The sequence below is a fragment of the Oryza brachyantha genome, chromosome 12 (assembly GCF_000231095.2).
Source record: "Oryza brachyantha chromosome 12, ObraRS2, whole genome shotgun sequence".
Classification (NCBI taxonomy): domain Eukaryota; kingdom Viridiplantae; phylum Streptophyta; class Magnoliopsida; order Poales; family Poaceae; genus Oryza; species Oryza brachyantha.
The window spans coordinates 13,364,190-13,381,671 of NC_023174.2; the positions used below are offsets into that span (position 1 = coordinate 13,364,190).

The 17,482-nt window shown below is 40.3% G+C and overlaps 2 protein-coding genes across 2 annotated transcripts; one reads left to right on the top strand and one right to left on the bottom strand.

Moving 5' to 3' along the window:
- Window positions 1-1,151: 1,151 nt before the first annotated feature.
- Window positions 1,152-9,646, top strand: LOC102699647. Its single transcript, XM_040529444.1, has 26 exons — window positions 1,152-1,304; window positions 1,375-1,432; window positions 1,525-1,628; window positions 2,253-2,369; window positions 2,466-2,600; window positions 2,728-2,864; window positions 3,311-3,432; window positions 3,546-3,637; window positions 3,763-3,952; window positions 4,038-4,092; window positions 4,326-4,474; window positions 4,558-4,625; window positions 5,060-5,221; window positions 5,699-5,881; window positions 5,964-6,053; window positions 6,391-6,466; window positions 6,566-6,662; window positions 6,748-6,841; window positions 6,915-7,094; window positions 7,834-7,956; window positions 8,044-8,127; window positions 8,212-8,396; window positions 8,474-8,612; window positions 8,705-8,764; window positions 8,848-8,952; window positions 9,069-9,646. The coding sequence occupies exons 1-26, from the start codon at window positions 1,188-1,190 to the stop codon at window positions 9,177-9,179; spliced, it is 3,033 nt and encodes a 1,010-aa protein (XP_040385378.1). The 5' UTR covers window positions 1,152-1,187; the 3' UTR covers window positions 9,180-9,646.
- A 432-nt stretch (window positions 9,647-10,078) lies between these two features.
- Window positions 10,079-15,972, bottom strand: LOC102699921 (condensin-2 complex subunit D3). The gene is made up of 8 exons (XM_040529919.1): window positions 13,844-15,972; window positions 12,580-13,071; window positions 12,416-12,507; window positions 12,015-12,102; window positions 11,829-11,943; window positions 11,515-11,644; window positions 11,257-11,431; window positions 10,079-10,948 (listed from the first exon to the last, which is right to left on the bottom strand). The coding sequence occupies exons 1-8, from the start codon at window positions 15,917-15,919 to the stop codon at window positions 10,292-10,294; spliced, it is 3,825 nt and encodes a 1,274-aa protein (XP_040385853.1). The 5' UTR covers window positions 15,920-15,972; the 3' UTR covers window positions 10,079-10,291.
- Window positions 15,973-17,482: the final 1,510 nt, after the last annotated feature.

The window sequence follows — 17,482 nt, forward strand, 5'->3', positions numbered from 1 at the left end:
TCAAACTTATATATGTAATTCATATCCATCAAAAAAAACTTATGGTCCTTTCATATTTTCTTAACAATATAATAAATCAAATATACATAATTTTTTATGATATATTTATTTCTTTTGCTTTATCTTTAAGCTATTGCTGGCATTTTCTCACTACCTCTAATAGCATTAATCCACTAGCTAAAAATAGAATATTGTATCTTTTATTTGTAATAGCTTATAACATGATTTAAATAACACAATGTACATTCTTATCATCACTTCTTTATTGTCAGGTTTCTTATATCTTATTTTGTTCTTGTCACTCATGGTTTGAAATCTTGTAAGGAACTCTATTGTCACGTTGATATATGTTTGAGGATTTAATATATCTTTTTTTCATGTGAATGGGAGAGCTAGGTTATTTTCTTTTATTCTGATAATGCATGAATTCTAAGAATTCTCAATTAACTTAAGAACTCCAAGATACTTTTACCACGCAGGGTTAATACGAGGTTCATGTAAGAGCATTTAGTGAATATTGGTAAAACATGGACTCCTCTCTCAATATAACTTATTTTGTCAAATTTAAATATTTCTAAAATATACTTATACATGAACACCTTTATCAATAATAATTATTTTAATCTAATTTTTTATATTTCTAAATTGTATTTCTGTGTGGACTTTTTCTCTTCATATTATTTATTTTTTATCCGAATTTTAGAGTTTCTAAACTAGTTCTATATGGACTCTTCTCTCCACATTAATTATCTTTTGTACATATTTGAATGTTACATTTTTAATCTGTATTTCTACATAGATTCTCATTATAAGCATAAGCAAAACCATTTATTAAAAATTAAAAAATAATTTATAGGTACTTTTATATATGTGTTTTTATTAATCTAGAAGATGATGAAAGAAACTCAAAATAAACTCTAATAAGTTTCAAAATTTAAAATTTAGCTTGTGAGTACAAGTATGAACGAAAGGCTCACTTTAATTTAAACAAAACATCTGATAATATATATATATATATATTATTGTAAATATAAAATATAAAAGAAAGATAGTATGTGTTGAAATGCAATCAAATATACGTATTCGTCTCTCCCCTATAAATACTCTCCCCCGAGAGAAATATTTCGCAAAAAGAATTTCCAACGGCGAAAACTAAGAGGCGGTTGCGTTTCCAGAACCTTCTGGAAATGGAAAATCCCTCGTCGCCGGCCACCGCACCGTCGGAGGTTCTCTCCGGCAGCTGCAGCGGCCGCGGTTCCTCCCCATTGTCGTCCTGCTCCTGCTCGCCGACGAAGCGCCCCAAGGTGAGCGCTCGAGCTCGAGAATTCTGCGTCGATTTGGGTGTTTCCGGGTGGTCTGACCCTAGCTTCGCAGGAGGAGGAGGAGGCGGCGTTGGAGGCGCACGCGACGGCGGCGGTGGCGAGATGTGGAGGTGACGGTCTCCTTCCGCTTCGCTGGTTGGTTGGGTTCTGTGTGGTTTTGTGGGATTGGGGTTTTACTGGGGTTTTGCGTGCCACGGTGCAGATCGAGAAGCGGCGGAGGCGGTGGTGCCCTCGCCGGGGATCGTGGCGGAGCCGCCGCCGCGGGGTCAGGTGCCGTGGGCGAAGCTGCTGTCGCAGTGCTCGCAGGTGCGTTGCTGCGCAATGGGGATTTGAGTTTGCGATTCTTCGTTGTTGAGTCGCGAACGGCTGCTCATTGGGAGAGAATGATCGGTTTATCGGTGGTTATTGGAGTTTGGTAGCTCTTGATTTCTGCCATTGTTTGGAGGCGCTTGCGTCTCTTGTTGGTTCTGCTCCTGAAGGATCATCCGTGCGGTTTGTTTGCATCCAATTATTAGCAATTTTCCGATAATATGAGCATTTAGGCAGATCAATTAAGTTGTACACTATGTGGGAAACAATCATGACAGCATTTGATCATTTACGCTCCTGGTCTTCTTGGAGTATTGCAGTTACTTTTGCAACTATTCATTTTTAGTCTGTCTTACTGGAACATGATGATCAAATTGTTAAGAATCACCATTCATGGTCAGAATCATGCACTAGTAAGAAGAACAGAACTAGCAAGCAGTCCTCCGTAGTTTTTCCAAAAACTGTTTTTCTGTAATATCTTGGCAAGACATCCCAGCATTTCAAATGAGAAAGAACTTGTATGTCATCTAGTAACTTTCGTTCGTTCTTTCTTTATGTCATCTGGTGATATTGCATAGATCAGGTTAATATTGCCTAACATCAAACAATCTGTGATTACAGACTCCCCATCTCCCTATCAGTGGAAGCCAAATTTGTGTTAGTAAAAGTGAACAATGTGGCATATGTTTGGATGGTCAATCTGATAATGACCCTGGATGCAAGTTGCGATATCTTGAGGTACTAGTAAGCCTTTATGGTTCTGCGTGTTGTTAAAGTGACAGTATAATATGTTTCTTGGCTTCTTGCATGAACATGGTTGTTCTTTTGTTTCAGCAAGGTCTATGTGAGTTAGAAGTAACAGGAACAGATGGTTGGGTAAACATAAATGGAAAACGAATTACAAAAGGCTCCAAAGCTTTCCTCTCAGAAGGGGATGAACTTGTTTTCAATCATGTCAAGCATGCATATGTATCCTTTTCATTATTTTATTTATCTGCAATTCCTCCACAGGGTTGATACTATGTACTTGTGAATGGTAAACAGATTCATTTGTTATTTTCAAACAAATCGGTGTTGATCCTTAACCTTCTGGCAGATTTTTCAGTATTCTATAAACGACAATAATACTTTACCTTCAACCCGATCTGAAGACTTTAAAGATGGGCTGAAAGAAGGAATTATTAACCCGAACCATATTGAAGTTACCCTCGAGAATTTCCCATATTATCTCAGGTGATATGCTAGTTGTGAAATGATGTACAGTGTGTTTGTTTCAAAGGATGTAATTATTTCCCATATTATCTCAGATGATATGCTAGTTGTGAATTGATGTATAGTGTGTTTGTTTCAAAGGATATGATTATTTATAAACCTTTCCTCCGCATGATATTATGTAGTTGCTGTTTGACTTTTATTATATTTGTTTCAAAACAGCTACCATTATTTGAGTCCTTTCTCAATGTGCTGTACAACCAAACAGTTCACAATTGGCAGTATCCTGTTTGTTGCTCCGATCCTGTTTTTTTTTAGGTTTTGCCAGAGCTGAGTGCAATCATATACCGCATATATCATTTTTGAATTGTTTCAGTACTAAAATGATTCAGTACTTTATCCACAATGATGCAAATCTGCCTACAGTGCCATCTTTCTTCTTTTTCATCTGCCCTCATTTGATGCAGTGCGAATACAAAGAATGCACTGTTTTCACCTGCATTTATACACATGAAAAAAAGGTTCACCAGAAGGTTCCCAAATGAAATTTCATCTCTAAATCAAAGAATTCTATTGTGTGGTCCACCAGGTATGTGTCACAAATCACAATTTGTTTGTTTCATTGTTTTATGATAACCTAAGGTCCTTGAGATGATTTGTCTGCATTTCTGATGTTACCCTAACTTTTTCTTTTCTCAAAAGGGTCTGGAATTTACCAGCAAACATTGGTAAAGGCCTTCGCAAAGCATTTTGGTGCTAGACTTCTTATAGTTGATTCTCTTGTGCTGCCTGGTGTAAGTTTCGCAGGAATCATCCTACTTAATTTTAATTTAAGCATGCCTAATAGTCCAATATTTGACCATTTCTTTCAGTGTTGAATATATTAGTGGAAAGTATTGTTTAAAAAAATTATATTCAGGCACCTTCCAGTGGTCCAGGCCATATGGCCGATAAATCAGGAGATCAAGAAGGTATTAGTAAGTTGGCAAATTCTCACAAGCACCATTCTGGTGCAGAAGCTGATATTGCAAAGAGAACCTTTCCTCATTCTCCCTGTTCTACCAAACCAGATTCATTAACAGCAACATCCAAGCACATTTTTAGAGAAGGTTTTGGGATCCCTTTGTTTTGTTTCTGTTCATATAAACATTACCATAACATTCACTCAAGTCTTTAATAATTTCCCTTGTGCAGGGGACCGGGTAAAGTATATTGGTCAAATTCAACGAGCATGCCTAGATACACAAAGGTGTCTTTATTGGTCACTTTTAAAATTATTTTTAGTTCTACCTTCCATCTCGAAACCTTTCTTTTGTTGATTTCTCATGATTCAACAAGATCAATATGCATCATAGTTCAACTGCTATTGTTTAGCCAATTGGTAAATCTCCTAGTTGACAGTTGTTGTGATCAAACAGCGACTTTGTTGATAAATTATTATGCTTTCACAACCTACACTGATATCATTTGGTTTATTTACAGGGGCCCAACTAAGGGTTGCCAGGGCAGAGTGATGCTTACCTTTGAAAACAATATATCCTCAAAAATTGGAATTAGATTTGACAAGCAAATCCCTAATGGTAATGATCTTGGAGGCTTGTGTGAAGCAGATCATGGTTTCTTTTGCCCGGGTTAGTCCAGTTTATGATGAAACTGATATCTAGTTAATAACGTTGCTTTGATCATTTATAATAACTGCTTGAAATTTCTACAGCTGCTGAACTTCGCCTGGATTCTGGCACTAGCGAAGTTAACAACCTTGCACTGGAAGGGTTAATTGAGGTATATTTGTTCTATGTTACAACTTACCAGAAATAAGGAGATTCAGGCCCTGTTTCTTTCAGCTTGGGATTATTATAATCCAGATTATTGGGAGTAAATTAAAAGAAACAGACAATTTATTGAAGTAACTTATTATAATCTGGAGCCCAGCTTATTATATTCTGATAAGCTCATTTATGTGAGCTTTTTCTAGCTTATTGGATAAAAAATTACCCACCATGCCACCCCACCCTCTCTTTAGACTTGCAAACCCAATAATCTAGGCTCTAATAATCTAGGAAAGAAACAACTCACAGCTTATTCTACTACAGATTATAACAATCTAGCTTATAATAATCTGACTCAATGATCTAGATTATAATAATCTTAAGCTGAAAGAAACAGGGCCTTAATAGCTTATAGCCTACAATTACATGGTTTTTATTTCCTTTCAGATCATTTTAGATGAAAGCAAAACAAGCAATCTGATCGTGTTTCTTAAAAGTGTAGAGGAACTGTTTGGTGGAAATACAGAATTGCATTCACCTCTAAGGAGAGAACTTCCTCCAGGTGTTTTGATAATTGGATCTCACTTGGAGCCAGACAACCACAAAGAGGTATACCTACATTTGCAGCAGAAGGATTAAGATTCCATAGGTATTTTGGTGTGTTTTTGAGGTAGGATCCAACAGAGCTTAGGTAGATTGGGCTCTGAAAGGATTTCCATCATTTGCGAACTTCTAAGTTCACCAGTTGGCTTTCAAGTTGTATTCCATGCATCCCTTTCATTCAGAAAAGTATGTTCACAGAGAATCTCTCCCTTGATCTATTATGTAGTGCAATGCCCTCTTTCAAGGTCACCAGTCTAATGCACCAAACAATCAATAGTGCAATCTATTCATTCATGTTTGATATATATTTCTGAGTCAAGAAATGATCATATAACTTTCATTTAGATTGGTATTGACTATTTAACGTCCTCTAGTCTTGTTGCTTGATAAAATACCCTCTCTGTACATGTTACATTTAGTATTATATATTGTATTCCCCTGTATTTTTCACTTGAAATGACATTTTTGCCCCTGTATCAAAAGTCAAAACAACCTGGAAGTTATGTCCCCAAAATGAATGGGGAGCACAAGCTAGGACAAGTTATGTCTGAAAAAGGGCAGGATCATGTTGGAAGTAAGTTGCATGAAAGAAATGAAGGTGCTTCAAAATCAGCTCTCGGTCTAAATATGCTTTTCCCCAATAAAATTTCCATTGAGCCGCCACAGGTAATATCATCCCTTGACACCTCTATTTTATTATGCTTTTAAATATTACTTTGTCTAATGTTTCTTTACTGTGTTTTTACAGGATAAAGCACAGCTTTCAAAATGGAAGCAACAACTTGAACGTGATGCTCAAACACTTAATGCTAAAGCTAACATTCTCAAAATTCATAAGGTAAGCTGGAATATGCTATTCTGCCAGACCCGTTGACAGTAATATTTCACTGAGATGTTATGTATATTTTGTATAGTGTTTGTTCAATAAAATGCTTATGTGAATAGTACCATTGTTCAATACTAGGTTTCAGATAGAACTTCGTGCTACTTTACAAAAAGTATCATATTGATTTCAGCTATTTACTAAATTATGAGTTTGTTTTCCTGGTAATCAATGCCTTAAAATATCCTTTTGGAAATGTGGAACATTATTTGATGCAATGCTAGCTTGCCATGTCCTTTCTGTTAATTATTTCCTCCTCTCCTTTATTCTCACTGTTTATTTGTGAATATAGTTTCTGATCCGCAATGAAGTTGAATGCAATGACCTTGAGGAATTAATCATCAAAGGCCAATTACTGACTGACGAAAGTAAGTTGTTACTTTGCAAAGTCATGGACTAATTATTAATTCTCCTTCTTGATATTCAAATAATTTACTAAAATCATTCGCTGTTCTGGTTTATTTCAGGTATAGATAAGATTGTTGGTTATGCCCTTAGTTCTCACCTTCAACATAATAGCCCCAATACATCTGAGGATGAGAAAATTGTACTTTCTACTGAAAGGTGAAGAGATAATTCCAATGCCACATCTTAAAGTAACCTTGAACATCTTTTTTCCAGGAATTCTATATTGTTGTTGTGGATACAGCCTCAGGCGTGGACTCAGCATGGTACAGAGCACTAAACAAAACTTGGACTCAGAAAGGCACAGTGAGAATAAGAGCTTAAGCAATGCATTAAAGGTTCCCCCACCTCCTCTCCTTCTCTACTTGGTTAATACCTTATAAATTCGTTGACTTTCTTCTTTTTTTTCAGAATGTGGTCACAAAGAACAAGTTTGAGAAAGATGTTCTATCAGATGTTATTTCACCTAATGATATTGGAGTTCACTTTGAGGACATTGGAGCTCTGGATAATGTAAAGGACACATTGAAGAAATTGGTGATGGTTCCTCTGCAAAGACCTGAACTGTTCCGCAAAGGCCAGCTTAGAAAGGTACTTATGTATATTCTAATGGTCAAATGTTTTGATATTATATTGGACTTAGGAATGGTGTTATATGTTTTTGTTAGACGATGAACCCTGAATATTTCTTTACTACTTATATAACGAGTCAGTGGTGTTGTACTGTTGTTGGTGTCCTCTGCACTCCAACTTTACTGGATTTTTTGTGGATTGATCTACATAACCATAGATACATATACGCAGAAGCATTTGGTAATATATTCAATTCTCAATACTTATTTATATGCAGTTACCTGTTGATGAGTTGTGAATTGAGCACGCATTTCTTTGAATTTAAGGTCAATAAGTTCTTGTTAATGTATGGTTAGAACTTATAGCGTGTTTATTTAATAAATGTTGCAGCACACAGGATTATATTCTTGTTTGGATAGACTATCCTATTTTGTTTTTATCCGACATCATTTTGTGATTATGGCATCTTGGTGATCTCATGACCAATTCAGGAAAACCTCATTCTAAGATTGTTTGTTGTAATAAATATATGATATTTTTGTTCTCGTTGCAAATTTGGGGCTCTCCCCTACAAAAATTAATATCTGTTACTATGGAGTAAGAGTGATGCTGTAATCCTTCAATATCTTGAAAGTGGAAAATGCTAGCTTCCTTTTGTTATGCTGCATTTTCAGGAACTAGATACCATATATGAAAAAAAAAGCGTTTGTATTGTTCATAAGTAACTTATATGATGTCAGTTTCTTTGTTGTAACAGCCTGTGAAGGGAATATTGCTCTTTGGACCTCCTGGCACAGGTAAAACATTGCTTGCAAAAGCAATAGCTACTGAAGCAGGTGCAAATTTTATCAACATATCAATGTCAAGCATCACATCGAGGGTAATGTTCAACCAGAATAACTATTCTTTCATGTGTTTTTCTGAGTGCTTACCTATTATATCTGTGTAATTTCATCCATTTTATCAGTGGTTCGGGGAAGGAGAGAAATATGTAAAGGCTGTTTTCTCTTTGGCAAGTAAAATATCTCCTGCTGTGATATTCATTGATGAGGTGTGGTAGCAAATAAATTTATTGTGATTTTTCACTGTTGCTCCTCTACAGTGTGTTATTCATACATTTTGTGACTTTTAACAGATTGACAGTATGCTAGGAAGGAGAGAAGCAGAAGGCGATCGAAAAACGATGCGCAGGATAAAAAATGAATTTATGGTGCACTGGGATGGGTTACGTACTAAAGATCAAGAACGCGTATTGGTTCTTGGAGCCACAAATAGACCTTATGACCTTGATGAGGCTGTCATTCGAAGGTTCCCTCGCAGGTAATTTCTAAAACCCCACATATCATGGCAGGTCCCATTCTGCTCATTAACTCCTGGAAACTGATTCTTGTTTGCAGATTGATGGTGGATTTTCCTGATGCATTAAACAGAAAGAGGATTTTGAACGTGATACTATCTGAGGAAGAGTTAGCACCAGATGTGGATCTCCAGTCACTTGCTAACATGACTGATGGATATTCAGGAAGTGACTTGATGGTATGTTAATGTTGGTGTGCCTTTCTTATACTCTGCAGAAATCAGACACAGCAATCTACAATATCTGATTGAGTTCCTCATTTGTCCCTCAGAATCTATGTGTAACTGCAGCGCAATGCCCTGTGGAAGAAATCATAGACAAGGAAGAGAAGGTGTGTAAATAATCTAGTACATCTCTGATTGATCTGACCTCTGCCTGAAATTCTCATCTTTTCCTTTTTTTTTTTGGGTGAAGGAGCGAAATTTGCGAAGAGCTGAAGGTAGCCCTCAGCCTCCAGTATGTGGAACCGAGGACATTCGCCCTCTTACAATGGATGACTTCAGATTCGCACATCGGATGGTAAGGGAATTATGAAGCACTTGTTTCAATTTTCAAAACCTCGCGAACTTCTTGCTTCAAAAAGTTTGGGCTATTTATTGGGCGGTCACCATGCACCAATGGCTGATTTTCTGTAGGTGCGCTCTAGTGTATCATCTGACTCAAGAAACATAAGGGACCTTTACCAGTGGAATGATCAATATGGTGAAGGTGGGTCAATGAAGGATGAATTTAACTACTACATATAGGCAAAGGACATTATTACAAAAGCCAGCCCTAAACAAGTTGGTTTTTTCTCTGCTCCCCTAAGTGGAGAAGCAGCTGCCTCCGACGCTCTCAAGTAAGATTGCCTGCCGACTTGTAGCAACTGATGATTTGACTCAATGTTGACATAGATATGTTTTTGCCCTTTTGCTGTTCCTCTTACGTTAGTCTCATACTCATATCCACTGTATGTTAGTGTATGTAAGTTCATTCAATCAATGTACGTATTAGGTTCAAATCCTATTGTCGACAATTTACACATGTAATTGCCAGTGTGCTATCATACCTCATACCTGGACATGTTCTTTTCAAGGATTGCATGTAAAAAGAACACGAAAGCCACTGGCCATTGCTGCATTTGTCCACTCTTTGCACGCGTGGGCATGGAATTAAGGACAGCATTTCGATCTCGATTTGTATGTTTCCTGCTGTGGTTTGCAATTTGACTAGTTCGTATGAAACGTTCTTGTGTTGACTGCCAAATTGTTCAGCCGATCTGTAGCCATGATTATGTACCTTTCCTGCTTGTGATTCTGTTCAGTTGGGAAAACTTTTTGGGTGAGAGGTCACATCGAGCGTATGATCACACATTTAAACTATTAAACGTAGTTTAATTTAAACAAATTTCAGGATTTGTCTGGAAACCGTGAAGTGAATCTTTTGAGTCTAATTAATCTATCATTAGCATAGGTTAGTTACTGTAGTATTTATAGCTAATTATGTATTAATTAGGCTTAAAAGATTCTAATTAATTTTAATATTCATATATATTTAATGCTTTATTTAGGTGTATAAAGATTCAATGTGATATTTTTAAGAAACATTTGGGGAACTAAACAGACCTTGAGTTTCACCACAAGATGTTGAGAGTTCAATCACTTCCATGCGAGTATGCGACATCCATATGGATAGATGGTAAGAAACTGTTTCATCCCTCTCAAACATCAATGAAGTGTGTTAGATATATATGTACAAATCGTCAGTGAGAAACTGAGCCTGTTATTACTTTCTCCTAAACCGATCGGTCAGCATCATAAACACAACCTAATACTTGTACTGGTCGTCACGCCAAACCTAAATCCTCTGTCACGGCACGCTAATTCTCCTCGTCGGACCCAAACGGCTCGAGCCGCCGGACCGAGTCCAGCACGGCGGGGCGGCGCGACCCGGTGAGCGCGCCGGCGCCGCCGCCGCCGCCCAGCATGGACCTCACCTTGGGCACGCTCATCGAGTGCAGCGGCGGCGTCGGCGTGTTCCGGTTCACCTCCTTGAGCACCGACCTCGCCGTGGCCCTCGCCGAGCCGTCCACCACCTTCTTGCCGCCACCGCCGCCGTCGTTCGCCGGCGAGGCTCTGCTGGGTCCAGCCTCCGCAACCTTTGCCGCCTTGCCCTTGCCGGCGGCGTCCACCTTGTGCATGTCGTAGAGGAGCTCCTTCTGCAGCTGCTTGTCGGCCACCAGGATCTCGTCGAACTCGCTCTTGTAGTCCTTGAGCAGGGCTCGCAGGCACTCCATCAGGCAGCCGGTGAGCGGGCTGTTCTTGCCCTCCAGCAGCCGCTTCAGTTCGATGAAGATGGGGATGGCGATCTGGATCAGGTTCTTCTTCGCCACCTGGGTGACGGCTCTTCCTTTGGCCGCCTGGAGAGCAGCGCTGGTCGGCCCGCCATCGCCGCCTTCCTCGTCCATCTCGGAACTGTCCGTGCAGATGTTGGGGTGGATGCGCATCTCCTTGCATGCCAGTATTTGTAGAGCATCCTGTGTGTCAGATGGATCGTCAGAATGGACAGAAGCAAATGAATGAATGCAAGAAAGCATTACACACTAAACATGTGAAGTGTACTCTTCCAAAATATAAGTTTTTTAATATTCAAATTATATACCATGATATAATCATTTATATGCTGATTTCTATGGTTTCAATCGTTTCTAATGTTTCAAAGCCAATCAGATGCTTGCAAAGGGAACCTATGCAAATCATAATTCAAAAAAATGGGTCCCATTTTGATACTTTCTGAAAATAATTAAGTTTAGTTTCTGTCCAAGGCATTTAGTATGGTGCATACCTGAAGTACAGCCCTTCCAGCTGCATCATCAACATTAAGCAAGCCATCACAAGCAGCTGCCAAGATCTCCGCACATAACTTGGCTGAAGTAGCTAAAAGATGCTCTGGTGCCATTTGCTTCAGCAAAGATACATATATGTGCATTCGTTTTGACCTCGATCTTTCGTCAGTACCTCTGCAGGAAGAAAAAACTCATCATAAAACTCAGGAGTGATTTTTTCTTTTTTTTGTGAAGTGGACGATCTGTGAATATTTTACCGTATTGTAAAAAGGGTTGGTCCTACGTCTGACCTTCCCTGAGACTCATTATTTGCACCATGACCAAAGCAACTGTTTAGGACATAAATAGCTTCTATGAAACTGTTATATGCAAGGAGTGGCGCCTTAGCTGAAAAATTTACGTCAACGTTAGGCAGACACCAAAGAGTAGCAATATTTCAAAAAAAAAAAAAACTTAAGTACTAGACTTTCTCAAAACTAAACAAAAAAGCGCAGCCACAAAAGTGTTCAAATTCAAAATAAAAAAATTCAGTTAAAGCCTTAAAGAATGAAACTGCATGAAGGGGTAAAACCTTTCAAGATGTTCCCGAAAAGAAAGTCCGCCAGATGCCTTATTTTCTCTGACTCATCAACTAAAGATGGCAGGAACCGAAGGAAGAGCACTCCTCTCCACTTTACGTAATCCCTCTAAATAAAATAATAGCTTCAATAAACCAGGATCCAAACATTTGGAAGTGATATTACAAAATTATTAGCACCTGCAGCAACTTTGACAGTAGGATAAATGTTTGTCTCCTCACTACCTCGCAGGGGTCACGCAACGATTTTGTTATTTTTGACATATAACTGCAGGGTGAACAAACAGGGGGGTCAGTTAAAAGTCGAACATTTCTAATGCTTTCCCCATATGTGATATAACTGATAAGATAATCAGAAAATCTTAATTAAACAGTAAAGAAGTTTAACCTCTTTTGCAACTGAAAATGTAACAAAGGAAAACGTGCTTACTTTACAAAGTATGCACAGACTAGTGACAAATGTTCTTTATGTTATGTGACTGTTTAAGGAAGTGCATCAAATCCAGTTGAAAGAAACACAGTAACAGAATTCTGAAAGGACACGTACATAAAAGTTAACCAATCGGGACATATAAGCTTACCAGTCAACCAATGCAGTATAACGGACATAAAAGTCCGCCATTGCAATCATGATGTTATTCCGAAGGGTAGCTAAATCACTCTTCTCGAGCTCCTGAGTCAGAGAAATAAACATGAGTGTTTTTTATGAGTAGACATGGAAGTGCAACTATGCAAGGCTACTCACCTGAACAAAAAGTGGAATATATCTTTTTGCAAGTTTGTCATCCACAAGGCATATTTTTGCCATTGTATCCCAGGATTGTATATATAAAGATGGAGCTAGATCTTTGAAAGAAACAGCACCACCAGCAAGATTTTTTGGCCTTGGCTCAGCGTTTCCAGATGTTATGATTGTGTGCAGCAAAGGAATAACATTTTGCACACTAGCAATAGGGCAAGCTAGGATCAGTGATCCAAGGGTGAATACAGCAGTAACTGCTTGTGACATTGACTTTGGTGCAGATGTGTCTTTTCTTCCCTTGAGTTTTCCACTCAAAGGTGTAAAAAATTTAGGACCCCTAGCAGCCTCTGATGTCTCCTTTATGTAGCCGTCAAGAATGTTAACAACTTTACATATAAGTTGTTGTACCCACTTCAGGATCAATGTCTCACCCTCCTTAGCTGTTTTTGCTTTTCGTTTGCATAACGTTTTCAGAGATTTAACATGAGCATCAACCTGTATGTGTATGTAAATAAGACATTATGGTCAACACATCTACAATATATTACTTCTATCAAAAGTGATGTGGTACAGAACAGAAAAATGGTATGCATTTAACAAAACAAGGTAGCAATGCCATGAATAAAAATAATACAAGTGGATAAGGAACATAATTGCAGACTAAAGGGAAAAAATAAAAGGGGTAGGTAACAAATAATCTGAACATACAGATACTAGATTATCTTCCATAACAGGTAAGTTTCTACAGAGCAATTTTGGGAGTTGGAACTATAATGAGACGTAGGCCCCGTTCTTCACCCCCTCTAAATTAGCTTATCACCTTCGTTTTCCGCGCGCATACTTCCTGAACTGCTAAACGGTGTATTTTTTACAAAAATTTTCTATAGAAAAATTATTTTAAAAAAGCATATTGATCTATTTTATATTTTTAATAATTAATAATTAATTAATCATATGCTAATCTATTACTACGTTTTCCGTGCCAAAGTAAGTTAACTTACCCCACACAAAACGAATGCGGCCATAGTGTCTGGTGGATTTACAAATTAAGGGCCTCTTCAAAAAGTAGGAATTCTATAGGATTTTCACAGAAAACAGTTCAATTCCTCCGATTTTCCTTTGAAGATCCTCCAAACCGAAGAAACCCTTAAAGATGATTTAGTAGTTTTTCGAAATTGCAGCCTAATCCCTAGCACAAACAGTTGATTTGCTGCTATATAATAAAATTATTGTACTAGAGAATTTTGCATTAGATACATTAAATTACCTCACTAAGATGCATGTCAAAATTCTCAATCCGCGAGAGAAAGCTGTGTGCAAGTTCTGCTGCAGGTTCCACAGGCAACTCCATGGAGACATTTGAAATAGTTTGCAAGAGTGAAACACGATCCACAGCCCAGAGTGCAGAATTTGGTTCCCCTTTAGTACAAACTTCGTCTTTATCTTCTTGGCCAACATTATCAAGGAGTTTCCAGTGATGTGAGAGGAATTTCCAGTTAATTGATTTTGGTGCAAATGAAGAGACCTCAGAAAGAAGCCACCATGCCCCGACTGGTGCAGTCCACTTCTCAATTGGCCTATGACTTCTCAACCACAAGGACTCAGATATTGTTATGATGTTCTGCAACGAACTTGCAAGCAGTGGTTTCAGTTTTTTCTTCTTCCCAAGGCTTGTACATATCCTTTTTATGCATGGTACAACTTCTCCATCACAGATGCTTTTCAGCAAATCCAGTGTCCCTTCAGGAAACACTTCCAGCATGTCATAAGAATCATCAGTTAGTTTTAGATTGGCAGCTTGACATATCCTGTTCAGAACCAATTCAAGAAACAAATTCTCACATTCCTCTTGGATACTTGTCTCGCTATCTATTACCAGAGGTGGCACAACCTGAAGCCACTCTTTTGTCACCCTTTCATCCGGGAAGTTCCTAAACACTTCTGAGACAGCTGCAAGAGCTGCTTTGCGTATGCTGACTAGAGGATCAGAGCACGCAGCCCCCGTTGCTGCGAGCAGCGACTCGTCAACAGGCCTCCCGATCAATCTGATTGACTTTGTAATGAGCACAAGTGCAGCCTTCCTCACAGCAGCCTTGTCATCAGTGCACCGCCGCCTCAGCAACTCACCAAGGCCCATGTTCCCAATTCTCATCACCTCCTGCAACCGATCAACCTCCATGCCTCTTTCAGACAAAACATCGAGCGCCTGAGCTGCATTCGTCAAGGCTCGAGCCCGGACCCCTCCCACGGTATCCGAGCATCTCTCCACAAGCACCCGGACAAACTTCAGCCCCCAAGAACCCTCCCTCACACCACAATCATCACCTCCCGATGGCAACAGCAATGGCAGCATCGCCAAGACCAAATCCACAGCAAGCAGCCGCCCCTTCGCCTTCCCCTTCGCCAAAGCCACCACATACCCAGCGAATCCCTCAATCTCCAATGGCCCCATTGCTCGCAGCACCTCAACTATGGCCTCCACCGCCAGCGCCCTCGCCTCCGACTTCTCCGGTGCCTTCGCCGCCAAATACCTCGGCAGGTACCCCACCGCCTTCCTCACCCCGTCCTCCCCTCCCTCCGCACCCAATGGCACCACTTTTCTCGCTAAGAATTCCACCGCGGCCGCCCGCGCCGCCGATTTCGAACCCGAGAGCGCCACCGGGGCTAGCGCACGCACCACATCAGGCACCGCCTCGGCGCAGTAATCAGATCCGAGTACGGCGACGAGGATATCGAAGGCGGCGAGCTCTGCGGCGGTGTCGACGAGCGACCTCCGCGCGTCCGGATGCTCCTCGAGGGGCAGCCTCCCCGCGGCATCGGCGAGAAGGGCTAGGGCCTTGGGGAGGAGCGACGGGGGCGCCTGCGCCGGCGACTGGCGCTGCTGGTTCTTCCGCTTCCGGTTCCGGGCGTTGCCGGAGCCGGAACCAGGGTAGGAAGCACCATCGTGCCCCGCGGCGGACGCCGCCTTGCGGAGCGCGTGGAGGAGGGAGAGGAAGGGGAGCGGCGAGAAGAGGGAGAGGAGCGGGGAGGCCGGGGCGAGGAGGAGGCGGAGGTAGGCCACCGCGGCGGGGAGCGGGTGCGCGGAGGAGAGGGAGGCGGCGAGCGGCGCGGAGAGGGAGGAGGCGGGGAGGCCGGCGGAGGCGAGGCGCGGGAAGAGGGAGGAGGAGGAGGACGGGGAGGAGAGGAAGGTGAGGGAGGCGAGGGAGAGGGGCGGGGAGGTGGAACCCGCGGAGCGGCGGTGGAGGGCGGCGAGCTCGGAGAGGAAGGCGGAGAGGGAGCCCGAGGTGGAGGGCGGGGATGCCATCTCGTCGGCGGCGTCGATGTCCATCTCGTCGGCGTCCATGGCCGGCGGCGAGGGGGAGGAGGGAGCCCGGAAATTTGAAAATTTTGTGGTTGGGGAGGAGAGCGTAGAAGGTAGTAGGACAGAATGGTAGGTTTAACATTAGACTGAAATTTGACATTTTAGTCCTTTTTAAAATTTTATTTTACAAATAAACCTCTAAAAATACTTTGTATGGATGGATATTTTTGACCACGCTATCGATGAATAGGACATGACTAGAGATGACAATGGGGACCCGAGACCCGATGGGTATTTACTCCATTAGAGTATGGGTATGGGCTAAATGCATTACCCGTGGGTAAGTAAACGGGTAAATACCTTCACTCAACGGGTACGCGGGTATGAGAACGTTCCTATGATACCCATACCCGTTTAACCGCGGGTAATAAATACTCGGAAGCCCAAATGAACATTCTAGCGCATATATGAAATTAGCCCAATATAAAAGCCTAGGTATTTAAGCCTTAACTCATATATGAAATTACGCGGATTTATGTATTGTCTACTACTACTTAAGTACTATTTGATGGGATTTATGGTATTCTGTGACTGATGCGGATGCCTTGTCGTTGGCTGGTTGCTACAATTGGATCAAAACATTTTGTGTTATTTTTATTGTCATGTCAAATTTGGCGGGTAAATGGGTGACCCGTGGGTGAGGCTTACCTAGGCGGGTACGGGTATGGGGAATTTTTTATACCCGTGGCGGATATGGGAATTTTGGTGGGTCTAAATTTCAATGGTGGGTATGGGTATGGGATACCAATACCCGATGGGTATTTACCCATTGCCATCCTAGACAGGACGCCGTCCTCCAGACACATGAACATAACATAATGACTTGAAGGACGGCGCCAACTATTCAACGATGACGCCAATGATGTTAACGTGGTCAAAAAGATGATTCATGCAATAAATTTTTTCAAGGATCTATTTATAAAATAAGCTTTTAAAATAGATTAAAATATCAAAATTACAGTAACATTAGAAGGTAGGCCAAAATGTTGAGAAACTTAACACAATGAATTACTCTCCCCTTTAAAAATATTCGTTGTTTAGAACAAGATTTGAAAAATGTTAAAATTAGAACCATCAATTATTTCTTAAATACTTAGTTTAAATACAAAATAAAGAAGATATATAGATTTTTCTCGAAAGATACTACCATAATATCGTAAACTTGTTTGATTTTATAAATTTATTCTAACAACAAGTTGGTTGTTAAAATTTTATAAGTATGATTTCTTTGTTATCGAAATTTTATCATTTTGACTAAATATTTCCCAAATGACCAATATTTTTGACCGGATGGAGTATTATATTTAAGATAATTCTATTAGTGAAAATACTAGAGTAAGATATTTAACTATTTTCCACTATTAGATTTGGTGACTCTCTAAGTACTCCTCTTAAACTTGTTGTTATAATATTGCCACTTTAGCAGCGTGAATCCTATAAGTCAGTCCATCCTTTCCACTTCTTCTCCCTTACGAGTGAAGTAAAAGAGTCAGCTGGCATGACGGCCACCATTCTACCCCACCACTGTAGCCATCAATACCATAT

Coding starts and splice junctions, on each gene's coding strand:
- LOC102699921 (XM_040529919.1), bottom strand. CDS start 15,919: ATGGACGCCGACGAGATGGACATCGACGCCGCCGACGAGATGGCATCC. Junction 11,645..11,828: donor TTTCGGGAACATCTTGAAAG/GTTTTACCCCTT, acceptor TAAATTTTTCAG/CTAAGGCGCCACTCCTTGCA. Junction 10,949..11,256: donor CTGGAAGGGCTGTACTTCAG/GTATGCACCATA, acceptor TCTGACACACAG/GATGCTCTACAAATACTGGC.
- LOC102699647 (XM_040529444.1), top strand. CDS start 1,188: ATGGAAAATCCCTCGTCGCCGGCCACCGCACCGTCGGAGGTTCTCTCC. Junction 3,953..4,037: donor CAAGCACATTTTTAGAGAAG/GTTTTGGGATCC, acceptor TCCCTTGTGCAG/GGGACCGGGTAAAGTATATT. Junction 4,475..4,557: donor TCATGGTTTCTTTTGCCCGG/GTTAGTCCAGTT, acceptor AAATTTCTACAG/CTGCTGAACTTCGCCTGGAT.